The following is a 19,475-nucleotide window of genomic DNA, read 5'->3' on the forward strand; positions in this document are numbered from 1 at the left end:
TACCAAAACTTGTCATCACCCATTTTTCTTATTCTAGTTTTTCAATATAGAATTATCCTTTTTCTATTGACCATTTATTAATTTTGCTTATATATTAACTTTGAAAAATAGTGATAGTAGTGTTACTTTAAAATTTCTATTACACTGATTCATACTAGGCATATTTCCCTTCTTACAAAAATAACATTTCTAATCATAAAACAAATAAATATGCGGTCCCTGGGAGACTGAGGTTAATTTTAGTTAAAAAATGTTTCAAAAGTTACAAATAATTGTAAAACAAATCATTTAGATTTTGTCAGTTGTGTGCATATTATTAGTACTCACTGATGCATTTAAAGCTGGGCCATTGAAGGAAGGAAGATCTGCGAAAGTTCAGATGAATTACATATGGACGATACTTTTGTAGAAGATTTACTGCTGTGCCATCTACCATCATGTTCTTTACTGGAGAAAAGTCCATCTGTAGGAGTGAAGACAATGAAGGTCAATTAAAAGCTGAAAAAATAATATATATACTTAGTGTTATCATGGACTTTTCGTTCTTCTGTAGAAAAGTCATACTGAAACAACTCAGTGTCAGTGAGAAAGAATGGACCAAAATCAGTGTCATTGAGAAAGAACGTACCAAAATTGTTATTTGTATGTGTGCTAAGCCTTAGTGAAGAGGCTTTCATGTAAATACATGAATTTCAAATTAAACATTTCCATATGGTGTGAGAGGATCTGAAGTTTGAACAATTACTTTTCACCTCAATTGTTGTTTCCTGTCTGCATCAAACAACCTTGAGTGTTGAAACACAGAAGGGTCAGTTTAATAAATACTTTATTTAAATCAACAATTTTTAGCTTTTGTTTTTACAAAGCTCATTTTAAAACATGTTCAGACAAATGTTTATCTTACCTACCCAGGCACAGCATATTTGGTCGAATGCTAAAACAACATATTAACTATTAACAAACTGCAAAAAAGATGCATGGACTATTAAAAAAATGTTAGGTTGCACAATAGTAAAGATGACAGAAAAAGCCACATTAGGTCAGGATTGTTAGGCAGGTATCAAAAATAACTGCTTTTCATTTTCATGTACGGTCACGTTTCATGTATGTTAAATATTTATATTCATCAGGATGTTTGACTGTCATTTATAACTGCCATTCAGTTGTATAAAATGAGATATATGGAAACAGCAGCTGAACTTAATCTTTAAAAGATGCAGATACTGTATAGTCTAAGTGTTCTACTAGACCCCAGGGAGACAAAGACAGAAAACAGAAGGCTAACAGAAGCTTACCGTGCTCCAAAGGGAACTACTGTGGCTTATTATTTTCCAAGATTGACACACTTGAGCACATCGTGCTAGGTCAGCAATATCTAGGAAACTGAAGATCTGCAAGTCAATTGACAAAAGTCTTCAGTTAGGTCTGCTGTTGGAAATCGAGCAATATACTCCTAATATTGATGTGCACATTTTTGACAATTCTATATACTATAACAGCTGCAATATAAAACCAAAGGGTTCTAAAGGGTTCTGTAGCAATAGAAATCCCCCAATCCCATGCTTCATATTTGGGACATTTACAGTATAGAGGCACCATTATAAATAACATTTTTGCTGGAGAGTATAGAAGAATGGTTCTAACCCTTAAACCCTTAAAATACCACACATTTAACTTTTTTTTTTTTTAAAAAGAAGATTTTGATAACTTTCCAACAAAAAGCTACGCCAAGAATTACAACACATAAATTACTGGAAAAATTAAATAAATACTTATAGCTGCCAAAAAGGTTTAGTACACAATTGTCAATTTTATCCACCATAACATTTCCCAGTAATCTGTAATTTACTACATCCAACAGATTCCAATTTAGAATGGTTAAAGTAAATATAGCTGAAAATATAATCAGATGAATTATATTTTTGTTATGCTTCTCACATATTATTCAATCGAATACTCGTCCAGTTAGTGCATATTGTACAGTAATATAATGGCAACTTTTAGCAACCTACTTATCAGTTCAATATGATGACTTCTTAATACATGAGGCTTGCCAAAGATTGTTTCACATATCTGGTAACTTGTGGTATGCCACTTTCAATATGTAGATCACCTTTTACACTGTTACAGAGCACATGTCAGTAACAGTATACATGTATTGATGAAGGAACAGTGGATTTAGCAGCAACAGTACAATTAGCACAGATATGTTTTTTAGAATAGCTACTTCATGAATTTTCATAACAAAAGCACAAGAAGCAATGTTCCAGAACTAAAGAGCTACCTCTCCTGTTATACAAATGCACAGCATGCACACAATGCTATCCCGCAACACATGATGCACACAACTTAGTGTCCGTGTGTTTTGGTTCCTAGTTTGTTTGTTTTATTTAGTGTTTTTGTCACATACTATTAGGATGGATGAATCTTAGCAAACCACTTGTTTTTCATGATGGATATTCTCAGCCAACTCCTGTATTTAAAGTGGTTGAAAAACTATGCTTTGTTCAGCTTGCAGCAAATTTACAAGTCCCCTGATAAAGAATTTTAAAAGTTGAATGTATCATCTTAAAGAATACATAAAAATGAGTTTGTTAGACTTTCTCTCTCTTTTTTTTAACAAGCTAGTTTTCCAAATCAACAGTTTAAGCACTTCTGTAAAAGCACTACAGTCTTAAAAACTAAAAATAACACTGGTGATATTAAAATGTAAACCTAAAGAACCTTGTCCATATATAGTAAAAAGGGTTTTGTGCAGGCATATTTTTACAGCATGATGTATTATACATATCAAATATAAATAGCCACAGTGGTTTAGATTCCTTTTGTTAAGCACTTCTAAACTCAAAGATGTATTTATTGTAATTGGATTATAATAACCCATTTGGGTTCTAATGGCAATTGTTCTCTGTCTTAATTAGAAAACTTTTGTATTCTAGTAAGAGCATCCATTTAAGAATGTTCCCTCATGCAGTCTGGCATGATAAAGAAGAAACATTTTCCTGATTTTAAGTTGCTGTTCTCTTTTTCAACATATTTATTTTGCCGAGCACTGTCAAAATCCCCCTTTAAACAATAGAAACTTGTCATTGGCTGAAACGCTTGCCTTTCTGACATCAGAACAGTGAGTAAACATGGTAAACATGGTCCTCCCCAAAAATATTATCTTTTTTTTTTTTTTACAACACATACAAAATGTAATATTTGGAAACTGTTCTCCTTCTACAGGAATACAAATTAATTATATCACCTTATCAAAAAATATGAATCTGCTGTTGTTCTACACACACTGTGACTATTTTCCTATGCTTTCTGTATTTGTTGTAATGTAAATGACAAAACAAAGGTCTCTAGGCACTGTTGTTCAACACACTAGCACAGTGTTTGTGTATTCAGTCTCAGTTAAGAAGATCTTCTTTGAACACAGCTGGTTTGCCTCTAACAATAGGTCAGACATTCAGAGACTTGTGGAAGGAGTGAGGATCAAACTGTCAGTTTTACTACAAGGGCTCTAGCAGGGAGGTATAATCAAATTTTGTTTTTAACTTTAGGCTTACTGATGAGAAGCTAGTGAGTGGCTATGAGATCATGCAACGGTTATTCTTTTAAGAAATTGAGAAAGACTTCTTGTCAAAATGTATGTCATTTTATTTATTCGGCTTCTTTTAGTATTTTGAAAAGCATTTTAATGCAGTATAAGTACCTGGTAGGAACACACACACACACACACACACACACACACACACACACACACACACACACACACACACACACACACACACACACACACACACACACACACACACACACACACACACACACACACACACACACACACACACACACACACACACACACACACACACACACACACACCCTATTGCATTTCTCGTGATAACCCTGCCAGAGTACTTTCATGCTTGTATTTAAGCTGTGTAAATGTACAAACCCACAGCTCACTAGGAGTGGGAAGTGTTTTCAAAACCTTTAAAATATTTATAAAATATTTTAAATTTGGGAAAAGGTTATTCCTCATAAAGAATACACAGATGGGTGTGATTTTTTACTTTTAAGAATGAAATAGATCTTTTTGTCAGTGAAATATAAATAACTATATAAAACCAACCTCACTGCATGTCAAGCAAATGCAGTTTAACTATTTAAAATACAACATAAGGCTAAAACTGGGGTCTATTCAACTGATGAAAACAGTGGCGGATCTAATTATTACCAATGGAAACAAAACTGGCATATCAGTAAAATACACTAAAGGCACTCACACACACTTTTAGAAAGGTGGTTTTTACAAAATTCCTTTCTTACACTGATTTAAACAAATATAGTACTTAGATCCACCAATGTTTAGATCATTTGAATTGGCTCCCAAATTGTCTTTAATGGCCCTGCTGTAAAGTAACCTTTATGGATAATTGGGGAAGCAGCCATTGTTCCCTGTTTAAAGAATTGATAAAATGAAATAAAAATAAATAATAATCAGTTAGGGTTACAGGGCAACCTTTTTTTTTGTTTGTTTTTAAATATCAGAAACCAACCAAACACAGTGAAGTATTCATCTAATTAAGTAGTCTCCACATGTAAAAAGAGGTATGGTATTTTAATTCAAACTGTATTTGCATACAAGGGCATTATTATTAAATCTGTGACTACAATTTGAGTCCAGTTTAGTTTAGTCCTTTTTGAGCAAAGAAAAACATAGACATAAAGGAAAAAACATACAGGAAAACCTGCCTGATGAATATCGTCCTCAGCGTGTCGTCTGTGGTATGCACTGGGTTTTAAAAGTCTGTAGCGATTTTGGTAATATTTTCTTCGGAGAAACTAGTTGTCTAGTTCATTAAAATGAAAAGAAAGTGTTACTATAATAGGACGATCCATTTTACAAAGGTACCAGGTATGTGTTTTTTTGTATTTTGTTTTGATTTGTGAACATTGAAATTAGGTGTGGTGTTCTATGCAGGGGATGACATCTGTAGACAGGATAAGAAGTAACTTTAGGCAAATACTTCATTGTGATTGGCTGATTTCTGATATGTGATTTATATTACTTGCTATTTGTGTGTGGGGGGGAAGGGGGGTCTCCAAGTAAAAAAAAATGCTAAGGTAAGGCGTGGTTCAAAAAAGCTTGAGAATCCCTGGTGTAGAACAAAACATTACTAAACCAGATAAACATCACTAAACCCTAAACTTACACATTCCTGCAATTTGTTTCAAACATTTCTGTCCAATTTGCTTTTTCCAGGATTACCAATAGGGTTCACTGTAGAGCAGTGCAGAGAAACAGCCCCTGCAATAATGCCTTCCAAACCCCATGGAAGCGCCAGAGAGAATGCAGCACTCTCCAGTGAAGATTGTCAACTTCACACAGCCAAGACGCAAACCTGAACTCCCCTGACTGTGTGACGCACCCTGCACAGCACATGCTTGTGCTTTTTCCAGGTGAGCCACTCAGGGATGCTCAGGATGGACTCTTTTTATAATATATGTTAAATTAACTTTTTTTTAAAGAAATATTCTGTTAAAAATTACCAATCAACTAAAAGTACATAAAACAACTATACAGCGGGTATTTTCTTGATTAAATAGCATCTTGGGGCACTTTGTTTCTGATTTTACATGCATGATGGATACAGCTCTTGTAAGAATGACTTCATCCTCACCACTAATGAGGACAGTCCATTTACAGTAGCATTTCATTTATAACGAACCTGCACCCATTGGTCCAGGTTCTACATGTGTATGTTACATTTGTTCTGTGTATTTTATTTTGGTCATGTCATGGAACTAGGCAATATTATTACTAAAGTAAGCTTCAGTGCTACCTTCAAAGCTGCTCTTTTTGGTAACATGGAGATATCATCTTTGCTTTCTTCTGTAGCAGTATTTATTTCACCCAAGTCATGGTCCACCTGTCCTCTATTCAAATGCTGTTGGAATACAGTGATGGGAATAATTAGGATTAGAAAGGGATTTTTATATATATATATATATATATATATATATATATATATACACAGTATATATATATATATATATATATATATATATATATATATATATATATATATATATATATATATATATATATATATATATATATATATAATATAATTAGAAGCTTTATTGCCATTTTAATAAAATCAGATATAATGTACAGAAGCTGTAAGGAAGCTGAACACAAATGAATCTTTCTTAAATAATATTTTAACCCACACAGACAGAAAACAAATATTTTTTCACTTATGTTATTGGAATGTTATATTTGAAAACTGTATAAAAAAATAAATCTAAAGTTAAATTCTTCAAAGTCTTCTTGTCTCTTTGTTTTAGCCATAGACTAAACTCATTTTGAAAGCAGGGTGGGACAAGGAGGTTATACAAATGCCATATTAAATATATTCAAAATCAGTATATATTCAGTATCAGTATATATTCAATCAGTTTCCATTAAAATAAAACAGTTTAATCTCAGTTCAATTGGATAATGGCCCAAGTGTAACATAAATATACGGGAATGCACTTTTAACACTGAGCATCTGCAAAAGCATAAGGCTTCTGCATGAAAGAACATTTCACATAAGCTGAACCAAGACAGGCTTTGGGCCAAACCATTCAAACATACCAGCATCTTCTCCTTGTATTATAGCCAGGCAAGTCTGTGGCAGTTCAGCATGTTAAAAATAAGATTTAGGTTCTTAGCCAATTTAAATTGAACATGAAACAGGTTAATAGCAATGTCACTGATGCTACAATTACCTCAAAGTAGTCTTTTTTCTTTTTTGAGTCCTGTACTAATTCGTGCCACGACTTGAAAACTTGCTTGCACAGATGCGTATGAAAAACAGCCTGAATTTTTTCCACTGCCTCTAAAAAAGAAACATACGATAAACAGTCATTTTAGGAAATAATAGTAAGAATACATAGTTAATTCAAAATTCACCTGTCTTATCTACCAGGGGTTCTTTTGCAATTAGATACAATGTATATATTACAGCTGCTCTAAAAATCTAAATTGAATCCAGAAATGCACAGTGGTTTGGGCCAAATTATTCAGGCATACTAGCAGGATTAACACTGAAGGTTTTTGTTTTTCCACTGTTCAGATTGTTAGGTTGACCCACTTCCTAAAGGTCATACACTATAGCTTAAACTATCCAATATTAGGCTACACAACAGAGCTTAGAGACCCTATAGTACATTATATCTATTTAATTGTTTTACAAAAACAAATATGTGTGACTGGCCATTTTGTATTTAACTGAACAAGGCACAATATTTCACTGTTTGCTTTACCTGTTAAAAAAACAATTCTAAGATACTAGATCCTGTTTAACGAAACAGCATTTTTTTTTGTTTGTAATTGCTAATGAAATATCAAAATTTACACCATGTGAGATGTTTACACAACATGAGCTTAGATATCAATGTGTAGTAACAAAAAGCTTTGTCCATCTCACACAAAACACTAAAATAGAACAAATACTGTGCTCAGCTGCATCACAATGCAACAATTATTCTCAGTAAAACTACTTATTTATATTGTATATTACTAGTTAATTAGCAATACTCATCAGCTATTAAAAGTATTTAAAATATGAAATGCAAAACATCCTAAAATTATGAAACCTACCAGCTTTTTCCTTCTTACGGAATTTCTGCCATTCATTCCACTTCAGCAGTGTCATTTTTAACAACGTTCTGGCAAAATGCTGCTCTGCCATGTTCATCTTTTCAGTCAGTTCGATTTCCTGTTCTCGTTTCATTGAAATGAACTTTACCCAAGCACTGTTTAAAAAGGAGCAATTATTAATTCATCAGGATTTAGACAGGATGTTTCGCAGCAGCAAAAAAAAAAAAAAAAAAACAGTAAATTATTGAAACTTGAGTACTTTTCATGACATGGCTGATTGAATCTAGTACAATGAAAGGTGCTTTAGTTTTCACGTCCTCTTGTTGAAGGACTTGCTTGTCATCTCTGCAGAAATCCTATCCTTATCGTGATGTTATCTTTGAACTGTTCATGGTTTCTGATTGCAGAAAATGTCACATTAAAAATATTTACATTTAAAAACTACAAACAAAAATAACTTTTTATTTTGCATTTCTATATACTTAATACAGCAGTTACTTGCTGTATTGTATGCTTTAAATACAAGTTACTTTTAAGGACATTGCTGGCTGGCTTCACCGACCCAAACTATCCAATGTTACTTTAGGTAAGGTAGTCCAAGATTAGTCTGTGAAACCAGCTGTTAAAGTATGTCATTTCAAATTACAATATGAAAGACTTTTTTTTACCCCTTACCTTTTTGTGAGTGCTTGTTTCGTGCAGTTACTCAAATAGTGTTCTTTTCACATTTGGATATTTTCTGTATTAATGTGTACGCATGTGGTTTGCCATTAATACAAAAGGAAACTTGTTCCTTAGTACTAAAATGGCACTGGCTGTTATTTTTCTAAAGACAATGGGTCACATACAGTATGTCTGGGTTACATATCTCTTTGACGGGCAACTAGAAAAGAATAGAGCTGAACTCAGGTCACCTTAAGAAAATATATTAAAATAAAGTAAGAAAAGTATTTAACTAATTTCAATAAGAACACAAATATTGTAAACATCATAAAACAGGTACAAAGATGGTAAAACATTGACAATTTAATTTGAGGCTACTTAGTCCTTAAAAGTATTGAAATTGTGCTTTAAATTGATCAGTCGTGTGACAGGACAACTTGTTGACATTTTATTTAAAATCCTACTGTACCGCACGAAAGACATTGACAAGGACACTGAGTTTGTTTTTAAATGTAATTCCTATTTATGTATAATGTAAGAAACATAAATCAAAAATGCTTTTTCAAGAGCATATTTTATAAAAAGATAACATTTTAAAACAACCAATAATACTTTTGTATGTGATGATGAGTCATATTAACAAGGTGTTGTTATCTCATTATTCTTTTTATTTTTAAGTATTTTGTATTTCATTTGCACTCGTATCTAACCCTGATGTAAATATCAACACTGTTATCTGCTCTTGAACTGCCCCGATATCAAATCGTACTGTGTTTTGTATTTGCTCTTATTAGGACTCAAGTCATTGTATTTTGTATCTTGCTCTTAATTGTACTGTAATTCTTGATATGTATTTTTTGTATATATCTATAAGTCGCCCTGGATAAGGACATCTGCTAATAAATAATAATAATAATAATAATAATAATAATAATAATAATAATAATAATAATAATAATAATAATAATAATATACAGTGTAATATTCATGCAAACAGTTTTATGAAAAACAATATTTTCTGTTTCTATTCTGTGTGAAATACTTACTCAAAGCACATTCTCATTAGACTGCTTTGGTAAAAAGAGAATGCTGCCTCATACAAGTGAGATGACACCTGGAAAAAAATAAGAAATATAAGTAAGCCCTGCCAAGGATATAAACAACACAATAATACAGGTGGCAGTCAGGACCCTGAAAAAAGTAGGCCACTATGACAAAGTTTTTGAACAACAATTTAGCCATAACGCTGTCAGTATGGTATAGTAAAGGAATGGTAATGCCAAGTTTAATTACAATAGGACCAGTATCTCTAAAATGGTAATATACATTGTGTCCTCATAGGTATAATAGTGAATTAGTACATATTTGTGACAGAGAAAGAATGAATATTGTCCTCCGATGCTGTGTGAAAAAGAAGGGGACAACGTGTGTTTGTCTTCGCCGTCCCCAAGTCAGCGTGGTGGTGGTAGCGGTGGGCTGAGCCTAAAAATCATTGGCTATTCCAAATTGGGAGAAAATGATAAAAACAAAAGGTGACTACTAAATTAACATAAATAAATAAATAAATCTCCCTCCTGACCTGTGAGGGCACTGTGTAAAGGGAACAGAGTGCCCCGGACTGGATGGTCTGACAATTCATTCCAGGGAAAACTGGAAGTCTGCCATCTAGAAAGGGGGCAGAGCCATGGTACACCAAGTCATAGACCCAGAAGGGAAGCGATGTGGCAACCGCGGATTGGAGGAGAAACGGTTGCACTCGCTAACCAAGGGGGCGTGACTGGCGGTACAAAAGGGGACATGGCTAAGCAATCTGTTCCTTGGTTATGGTTGCGAGTGAACCAAAAGGAGAACCAAAAACATACTGTGAAGTTTAGTGTTTTGTTTGTTGAGTCTAATTATACCTGTTTGTTCTTGTTAGACGGCTAACACAATCCAGAGCTGTTGCTTAAGGCCAGCACCAAACCCGGACAACACTTCACCACTGTACACAAATAAATTGTATTTCACCATTTGTACGTTGGCACTCATCGTGTGTGTGTCTTGTGTGTGTTTAATACTGTGTTTATTATTTTGGTACTGTAACCCGTGTTTAACAGTGCAATACACATTGCTGTGTATTGCCTGGGATTATCATTTGCAGTTATAAAAACCTGGATTATAAATGGTGTCAAATTAAACTTTGTTTGGACCGTGAACTTACGTGTTTGTCATTACTTGAGCACTGCATCACCTCTACAGATATGTACAGTATATGTGAGGATCAGCTGGTGTCGTCAATAAAATAAATTTCAGTGTAAATGTGACTTCTTACCATCAGGTCTTCCTCAAATCCAAAGAGCTGCTGTAAATGCATTCCTGTTCTCTTTGTCACTGGCAATTGGACTTTATGTGTTTCATCAATAAACGTGTCCCTGATTCCAAAAAAAAAAAAAAAATGATCAGATGGAAAGAATTCTTGTTTAAATAGTTCCAGAATTTAATGTAACATGAACTGCATGTAGCCCAAACTGGAATTCAGCTAACAGATGTCCAATCTTTGAGTTGAGGTTAGTATTACAAAAAAGGTTATTATAGTTATATGTTTGAGTCTTGACATAGAGATACTAGAGGTAATAATAATAATAATAATAATAATAATAATAATAATAATAATAATAATAATAATAATAATAATCTTTATTTTATAAAGCACCTAAATGCACGCATCTCAAAGCACTGTACAAACACAAAAAAAGAGAACCAGATATACATACAGCATATTAAGAGTATACGTAATATAAAAAGAAATTACACAAATCAAAAACCAAATCATGAAGAAAATGCCTGAACGTAAAAGTGTGTCTTTAACTGTTTTTTAAAAGCATCAACGGTCTCAGCATCCCTGATAGACTGAGGAAGGTCGTTTCAAAGTTTGGGCGCATAGCAGCAAAAAGCCCTGTTGCCCATGGAGCGAAGCTTAGTTTTGGGTATTGCCAATAAACCCGAGGATGAAGAACGTAGATTACGTACGGATGAGTAACGTGTAAGCAATTCAGCAATGTAACATGGAGCTAAGCCATTCAGAGCCTTATAGGTTAACAGTAGTATTTTAAAATCAATCCTGCTCTCAACCGGCAACCAATGCAAAGAAGCAAAAAACAGTGTAATATGGGCATCCAGTTTAGTGCCAGTTAAAATGTGAGGAGCAGAGTTCTGAATATATTGTAGCCTGCTAATAGCAGCCTTGGAGACACCTGCAAACAACGTGTTGCAATAATCGAGCCAGGAAGAAACAAAGGCATGAACTAGCCTCTCTGCGTCAGGCACAGACAGCATGGGGTGCAGACGAGCAATGTTACGAAGGTGAAAAAAGAATACCTTGGTGACATTGCAGATATGTGACTCGAAAGTAAGGCTCGGGTCAAAGACCACAGCAAGATTCCTAACTACAGAGCTAGATTTAACTTCAAGCCCATCGATCACTATGCTAAAAGAGTCAACATTTCTAAGTTGTCGAGGAGAGCCAAGTAGCATTACTTTGGTTTTATTGCTGTTTAATTGTAGGAAGTTTTGCTGCATCCAAGTTTTAATCAGACAATTATCAAGAGCCGAAATGGCCACATTTGTATCTGGTGTAGTCTGAAAATATAATTATGTGTCATCTGCATATGAGTGAAAACTCACACCATGACGATGTATGATCTGTCCATTTCGCAGCATATAGATATTAAAAAGTAAGGGTTCTAAAATAGAACCCTGTGGCACACCTGTAGATACCGGGCTAGGGTCAGATGTATAGCCGCCCATAGAAACACACTGCCTACGATCTGACAAGTATGATCAGAACCACTGTAAAACAATGCCAGTAATACCTACGCAGCATTCCAAGCGGTTAATTAGAATGGCGTGGTTTACGGTATCGAATGTAGCACTAAGGTCTAATAGGACCAGAATGGTCAGTGCACCCGAGTTTTTTTTAACAAAGGAGTCACAGCAGCATATTTAAATGCTTGTGGAACTTCTCCAGAACTCAGTGACTCATTGATGAAGTGCGTGTAATACTATATAAACTTTTATGGCTGGTTTCACATACCACTAATCTTGGACTACTTAATGTTATCTCAAGTAAAGTAATCCAAGATTAGTGCTAATCATGGTCTGTGAAACCATGCTGCAAACTTTATTTTCTCACAGTGAGATATGCTGGTAGGTCTTCGTACTGCAATAAATAAACCTTCTTATACTTTGCAACCAAAACATATGGAATATACAGTAAATGATTTCCATTACAATCCAGATACAAGACAGTAATAGATGAGTATTACTTTTAAAATCTCTCAACAAATGTGATAAATGTATAGATGTTATCCTTGTAAATATTTCTTGCCAGTTATTTATCTTGAATTTTTACGAGAAATTAAAGGCGGTTGGGAACAAGTACAATAAAAAAAAAGGCCAAAACTAATATGTTCTTTTCCTGGGCATCTTTGACAGCAATTCAGAGGAATCTGGGACAACTGCCAGATGCAGTGAACAGTTTACCAAGTCAATCTAAAAAAGTGATTAGCAACATTTCAGACAACAGTTTCATAACAAATTCTAATTTGTTCCAATAACATTTTTTTGTTCAATAAAAATGATGGCATTTTTTCCCCCCATTCTGTACATCTTACCATTTCAAATAGATGAAGAATGCAGAAAGAGGTTAGGGGAAATAACATACAGAGAAACAGCTATGTTGTGCAGTGTTTCCACTATACTAATATGCATGATTGCTGCCATCTGGTGTTAAATGGGTACAATACAATTGTATAAAATGCAGTTATCAGTAATTAACCGCAGAGCTTTAGGGTGTTATTCTAGTAAACACTCTTTCTTTCATTTCATGTGATTTAACATTCTTTATGTTGCGATGATGCGGCATTGTTAATCAAAGAAACTGGGTTAGACATGCTCGTTTTTTTTTTGGCACTCCACATGAATTGACATGACCCGTTTTGTGTAAACTTTAAACTAATTCACAACATGTGTTACATATTCCAGGAGATTCTATTGCATTAGAATATAAATCAAAGAGGTAGTGTACAGTTATATGATTTATACATACGAAGCAATTCCAAGATGGCCCTTTTCCAGCATTTCTTTAATTTTTTCTTCCAAGAATTTTAACGGATCAGCAGGGCACATATAACATAATCCAGTTAGCAATGACTGTCAAAAGAAAATAACTGAGTTTTAATTTACAGAAATACACCGTGAAACAGTTTGATTTCCACATGTTCTCCTAATTTTTTGCTCCTTGATCTCATCTAGATCTCGCTAGAGATCCAATCAAAAAATATCTGTATACAACAGAGATAATAAATACATTATAGGCCTATTTAAATAATTGAATGAGCAGTGCTAAAAAAGAAAGAAAATGATTACTTGCAGTCACTGTCAATGCAAATTAATTCTCTTACCTCATATATCTCGGGGAGAGAATTGCGAATGATGTAGTTTTTCAGGGCAGGGTCAGCGAACTGTAACGAAGACATTTTATCTTATTTATCAAGAGTTTCAAGTGATGTTCTTGTTTCCCCCACACTTGCGTCAAATCAGGTACTCGTCTGTTTACTGTTACTAAGTAACGAAGTTTTAACTCAGTCCCCTAGCAAAGTTGGCCAAATGAAAACAATTCCAGGGAATTAACGTCAACATTGAAACGTATTTTATGTTATGTTGTCGTATTGTGTGTTTTTAAAAGTAATGTTTACATTTGTAAGTTATTTATTATTTGTATTATTTATTTTGGAAGGCGCCTTTAATACAAGGCGACTTACAGGTGTCACAAGGCAGTGCAGGGTTATAATGCAATCATAATTTTTAAAATATAGTGTAGTTTACAGTAAGTGCAAATAATACTGCTAAAATACAGTACGAACTAGGGTGCAACAAGTTAGGGTTACAACAAGTTATATCTACAATGACATATTAGTAGTGTAAGGATAGGGCACTAGTTGAGAGTTCAGTAGCGTGGTGCTTAGGTCAGAGACAGTGTGTCTGGAGGAGGCGGCGGAAGGCAGTGAGAGATGTTCTGAAATTCTCTGTAGCTGGTTCCACCAAAGAGGGCTTACGGAAGAGAAGGAGCAGGCACGGGAGGATGGAGAGTGGAGGGAAGGCATGACCAGTTGGCCAGTACTAGAGGAGGAGCGGAGAGGGCTAGTGAGCGAAAGGGGGTGTAGGGAGACACGAAGGTAGGAGCGGGCAGTGTGGTGAAGAAAGCGGTAGGGTAGCCAGTGGAGGGTGCGACGCAGAGGGGTCGGGAGGTTGGGAGAATACAAGACGAGTAGGAGAATTTCTTAATGAGCTGAAGGGTGCGGGTAGCCGAAGCAGGGAGACCAGTCACTAAGGACAGAGTTACAGCAGTCGAATCTGGAGAGTACAAGAGCTTGGGCCATTTGAGTGGAATAAGCAGGGAACCGTCCACGCCAGGAAACTTGGAACGAACGGTTATAGAGATAGGAGGGAACCCAGGCAAGAGCAGTGACTGAGATCACGAAAAAGGTACTGTAGCTTTAAGAAAAACAAATTCTGTGAACATTTTCGGTTGGCCACAAATTTAGTTTACACAGCCGACATCTAAGTAACGTGCTTTGGTAAATTGTGTGACTGGTGAATAATAGGCTCGGTAGCGTTTCTTCGTGTGTTGCAAATGTGTACCTTTTTATGAAAATACTTTAAAACGTAACAATGTTGTTTAAATGAGTACATGTTTATAAACAACATGGGCGACAAAGAGGGTGCTGCTTCAAAGCTTTTTAACACAAAAGTGTTATTAGGATTGGTGGCAGGAGCAGGGTTTTCATATGGGCTTTATAAACTGATATTTTCAGGTGGAAACCATGGGAAGAAACGCGAAGATGCCGCCCGGAATATTTCCATGCAACCAGGAAGTTTACTGGAGCGAGTATCTGGATTGCCTTTGGTTCATGAAAAAAGCGATTTGACAGTTAATGGATCAACAACAGGTACTCACGAGACAAATCCTAAACACGCAGAACCTGCTTGTTGTGAAGCGATTTGATAAGACACGATGTCTTGATGTAGTAATGGCAACTTAAATAATGCGAAATACGTTATTACTATTTACAGTATTAAGAGTTAGACGTTGGATAAATACAATAATACTAGCGGCAAAGTGTTATAATTCACGATCCACATGCACATATACATCTGTATGCAATAGCAGCCAATCACAAAACCATTTAACCACTTTTTTTTTTTTTTTTTTTTACTTTCTATCTGTCTTCATTATCTCACAGATGAACTGCTTTCAAAGTCTCCAAACAGCCTGGAACCACACCACCTGGAGATGCTGTTTTCTTTGCTGCAGACAAATCCTGATCCTTCTGCAAGAATACAGGTTTTAGTCACTTTAGGTAACAGTGCTGCCTTCTCAGTTAATCAGGTACAGTATTTTAATGTGGCAAGTTTAGTTGACCAACAAGACCAACAAACATATTCTTTTGTTCGTGTGAGATTTTCATATTGTGTAAGGCTGTGTTGATACATTAGTGATGCCATAAAAAAGATATATATATATATATATATATATATATATATATATATATATATATATATATATATATATATATATATATATATTATTGACCCACATAAGCACTATCACTAGTCTGGTGTTGAAGAGACAACTCCCTGAAATGTGAAATGTTGCTCATGTTTCTTAGTAACTTGGTGGACTCAGAAGGTGCAGTCAGACCAGGTAATAATGTTGCTCTCTCTAAGAATAAGTTGGTTTTAATGAAGTGCTGACTAAGGCATTACTTATTTGCACTTGCAATATTTACACTGGTTTTCAATTTCTTCAGTCGCTGTTTCCCGGTGCCTAACATTTAATGTGCTGCATCAGACCATATGACTTATAGGAAAAGTACCAAGACGCAGCAGTGTATAGTGTTGTATTTGAAATGTTTGCAAATCCTGAATCAATGTACAAAACAAGAGCATCTAAATAAAATGGATACCACAATGATGTTAATAAAGGTAAGAAAACACATTTCAAAGCATTGCTCAGCACTTAATCACTGTTTGGACCAATTGAATAGAGCGGAGGGTGTTACCCATCGAACAGATAATCTTACAATTTGTGGGTAGCATTGGTTTAAAAATTTTTTAAAAAGTGTAATATGAAAGAGTGGTATTTTTACTCTAGTTTAATTTATTTTTGACTATAACAGTACTACAAGAATTATACTGCACAACCTCTGACACGATCCTGCTTTTAATTATAGGACTATATTCGTAAAATGGGTGGCCTTCAGATCATTGGAAACTTGTTGTCTGATCCTGCTTTTGATGTCAGAGTTCAGGCTTTGAATGCCCTGAACAACCTAAGCATGAATGCCACAAACCAAGAACAATTAAAGGTATGTCAGATTTGTACACACCTCCATCAAATGGTATGCTGTAAATGCCTGTAGTAGTTCCTAAAAATCTGTATAAGTGCATTATTGTTTGCTAATTGAAGCTTCTTTTGTTTTGGAGATATAGAGATAATTTAGTCAGAAGAAAGGAACAAAGATCAGTAGACTGTACACTTTTTCTAGACTTTCTTTTATGTTTAATCTTTATAATCATATTTCCCAAAGGTGTATGTAAGGCAAGTTTTGGGGATCATAGAGACGTCACATTTGAACTCTGACCTACAGCTGGCGGGACTGAGAATGCTAACAAACATGTCTGTCACAAATAATTACCAATACGTGATGAAGAGTTCCATTACTCTGTTTCTGTCTCTACTGGTTGTTGGCAATGTAATATTACAGGTAAGATTTTTTTTTATCCATTTTTTTTTCCATCTTAGACACTTGTACAGTTATACTGTACTACGGTAGGTCACGAATGTGTGGTGAATTTTCTGTATTAACTCTTGTATAGTATTGTTTATTTGAACATGTAGTTAACAACGAACCTGTTATGTATTTATTTATCTTAAAACTAAATTTAAATATACCCAAAATGTGAAGTGATTTGTGTGATTTTTTTTTTTACTATTGTATACAGCAGATATAATTCTACAAAGTTAATGTGCATTTCAACCGAGGCTGTGGACACTACCTGGCAACGGGTATGGAATCTGCCCTGTTAGTATATCTGCCACAAGGTGGAGCCAGAGTTTCAATAACAAATGTGGTACTGATGGTATTTTTGTAAAAACTGGAATTTAAGAGTTGTCTACAGGCATTTGTGGTTTCATAGAAATAATTTAATAATATCAAACAAATTCCAAACAAGCTAATAACAAATGTTAACTGTATGTACCCGTAACATACTGTAGATGTGAAAAAATAAAACATTTTTTAACATTTCATATTTAAAGTAAATCAAGGGAACAACTATAATGTATTCTCTTTTAGATACAAGTTCTAAAAATACTTATGAATTTATCTGCTAATCCAGACATGGTGGAAGACATTCTCCTATCCCCAGTAAGTGGTATTTTTTTAACTGTATTCTTGAATGAATGACATTATTGTTAGTGATTTAAGGATACAAATATTCCAGGGCATTCCAGGATTTATAATGAGCTTCTTGTTACTTATGCACTGTGTCTAATCAAGCTTGTTGGAAGTAAACTTAAACTGGATCAAGCTATTATGCAATGGAAATCTTTTTAAAATCCCTGTAAATGCATGCAGCTTATTTTAACTCAGTAGGAATACTGGCCTTGACCCATCTTAGACACTGTATACCACCTGATAAGGAGAACATACCATGCGTATGATTGAACGACTGATGGATATTGTCACCTGCTTGGGCAGCTTTGTCTAGTGATATTGGGAAGAGTTATAGGTTAACTTGACACACGCGATATTGGATGGAGTGATGTTTCTGTCACAAAGGACTTACAGTAGACATTAGAATATAGTACATTATGTAAAAAAAAGGTATTGAGGTAGGGCTTATGTAAAACATACAATGGGTTTATTGTCATTTTTACCTTTTTGACTACATGTAATGGTTTAATATTATGTCACTGTACAGATTTGAACTCTATAAGGTGCACAGTAAATCAGGTACAGTGGACTTTGGCAGTTTACATACATGCTGTTTGCTTTGTGTTTTTTTCAGGCACCAGTCTCCCTGGTTTTGTTGTTCGACAGCTGCACCAACACAGAAGTTCTTCTTCGTGTGCTGACCTTTGTGGGGAATTTAAAAGACTGGACAACTTCCACCCACATAACTGAGATTCTCAAACATAACAAAGATTCTCTCTACTCTGTGCTGTATGGAGATTCTTCTGAGCTCCATCAGAAACTCCCATTGTTACTGTCACACACTGATGGAGAGGTGAAAAGCCAGGTGGCAAAGATTATGACCTAAGTATTGTGATAGTAATGGTACAATCATTGCCTTCACACAGTGCCAGACTAGAAATGTTTTTTTTTTCTTAAAACTGTATCCACTAGGAAGAGTTGTTTTTTTTCAAAAGGGCACTTAATGTGCATATTAATCATGTTTTTTTTATTTTTTTTTTATCTATTTAACATGTATATGTAGTAAATATTGTTGGCAGTTGGCAAGCTAAGGTTTCAGGTTAACAAGGTGGCAAAATGAAAATTCATGAATGGTGTTGTCTTGACATTAAGTTTTTTTTGGTTGCTGTATGTGATTGGGACAGCTCCAAGGTCTCATCATTCCCATGGACTGCCATTTGTGACATTGTGTTAGAGATTATCAAACTAAAATAACTCACTTTTAACTGTTTATTCAAGGACAGATATTCTTCCCTGTAATATATTTTCCTGTCATATAGGGATATAAAATGAATTACTGATAAAATGAGTACTATCCAGTATTTCTTTTGTTTTCAGACACACCTGGCAGTGTGGTACATAGCACACATATGATGTTCATTATCCTAAATATTTTAACTGGTTTTATAAAAGAATTGTTAAACAGTATAAATGATGACCTGTTTTGCTTTTGTGCTTTAATGCACATCCCTCATTGCTCCACAATGACATTTTCCCAGAACCCTGCTATTGCACATTTACTTCAGCATGCATGTCCTGAAGACAGGGAAATAGTGAAGAAGCCAGACAATACCTACCTTAGTTTTACATATAGAGAGCCGCTTATCAGAATATGCTGAAACTTGATTCGGACATTCTTTAACACT

General features: G+C 34.7%; 2 protein-coding genes across 4 annotated transcripts in view; one reads left to right on the forward strand and one right to left on the reverse strand.

Moving 5' to 3' along the window:
- Positions 1 to 13,922, reverse strand: part of fbxl13 (F-box and leucine-rich repeat protein 13) — a 55,423-nt gene extending 41,501 nt beyond the window's left edge. The window contains exons 1-9 of one of the 2 annotated variants that reach the window (XM_034032154.3): positions 13,753 to 13,922; positions 13,398 to 13,501; positions 10,623 to 10,722; positions 9,358 to 9,425; positions 7,649 to 7,803; positions 6,775 to 6,884; positions 5,841 to 5,945; positions 1,296 to 1,391; positions 328 to 463 (exon numbers count right to left, since the gene is read on the reverse strand). In XM_034032154.3, coding sequence (XP_033888045.1) covers positions 328 to 463; positions 1,296 to 1,391; positions 5,841 to 5,945; positions 6,775 to 6,884; positions 7,649 to 7,803; positions 9,358 to 9,425; positions 10,623 to 10,722; positions 13,398 to 13,501; positions 13,753 to 13,827 — 949 coding nt within the window. In that variant the 5' untranslated portion in view covers positions 13,828 to 13,922. Of the gene's footprint in view, positions 1 to 327; positions 464 to 1,295; positions 1,392 to 5,840; positions 5,946 to 6,774; positions 6,885 to 7,648; positions 7,804 to 9,357; positions 9,426 to 10,622; positions 10,723 to 13,397; positions 13,502 to 13,752 lie in introns of those variants that run through there. The other variant, XM_034032155.3, reaches the window with a different exon arrangement.
- Positions 13,923 to 14,417: 495 nt separating this feature from the next.
- Positions 14,418 to 19,148, forward strand: armc10 (armadillo repeat containing 10). 2 transcript variants are annotated; one of them, XM_034032640.3, is made up of 7 exons: positions 14,418 to 14,836; positions 15,166 to 15,300; positions 15,595 to 15,740; positions 16,585 to 16,719; positions 16,942 to 17,118; positions 17,710 to 17,781; positions 18,425 to 19,148. In XM_034032640.3, exons 2-7 carry the CDS (start codon positions 15,213 to 15,215, stop codon positions 18,674 to 18,676), a joined length of 870 nt encoding a protein of 289 aa, XP_033888531.3. In that variant the 5' UTR covers positions 14,418 to 14,836; positions 15,166 to 15,212; the 3' UTR covers positions 18,677 to 19,148. The 2 variants fall into 2 exon arrangements, with proteins under 2 accessions (XP_033888531.3, XP_033888530.3); XM_034032639.3 differs by lacking the exon at positions 14,418 to 14,836 and having other exon boundaries at positions 14,896 to 15,300.
- Positions 19,149 to 19,475: the final 327 nt, after the last annotated feature.

This window comes from Acipenser ruthenus, chromosome 14 (genome assembly GCF_902713425.1).
Source record: "Acipenser ruthenus chromosome 14, fAciRut3.2 maternal haplotype, whole genome shotgun sequence".
Classification (NCBI taxonomy): Eukaryota; Metazoa; Chordata; class Actinopteri; order Acipenseriformes; family Acipenseridae; genus Acipenser; species Acipenser ruthenus.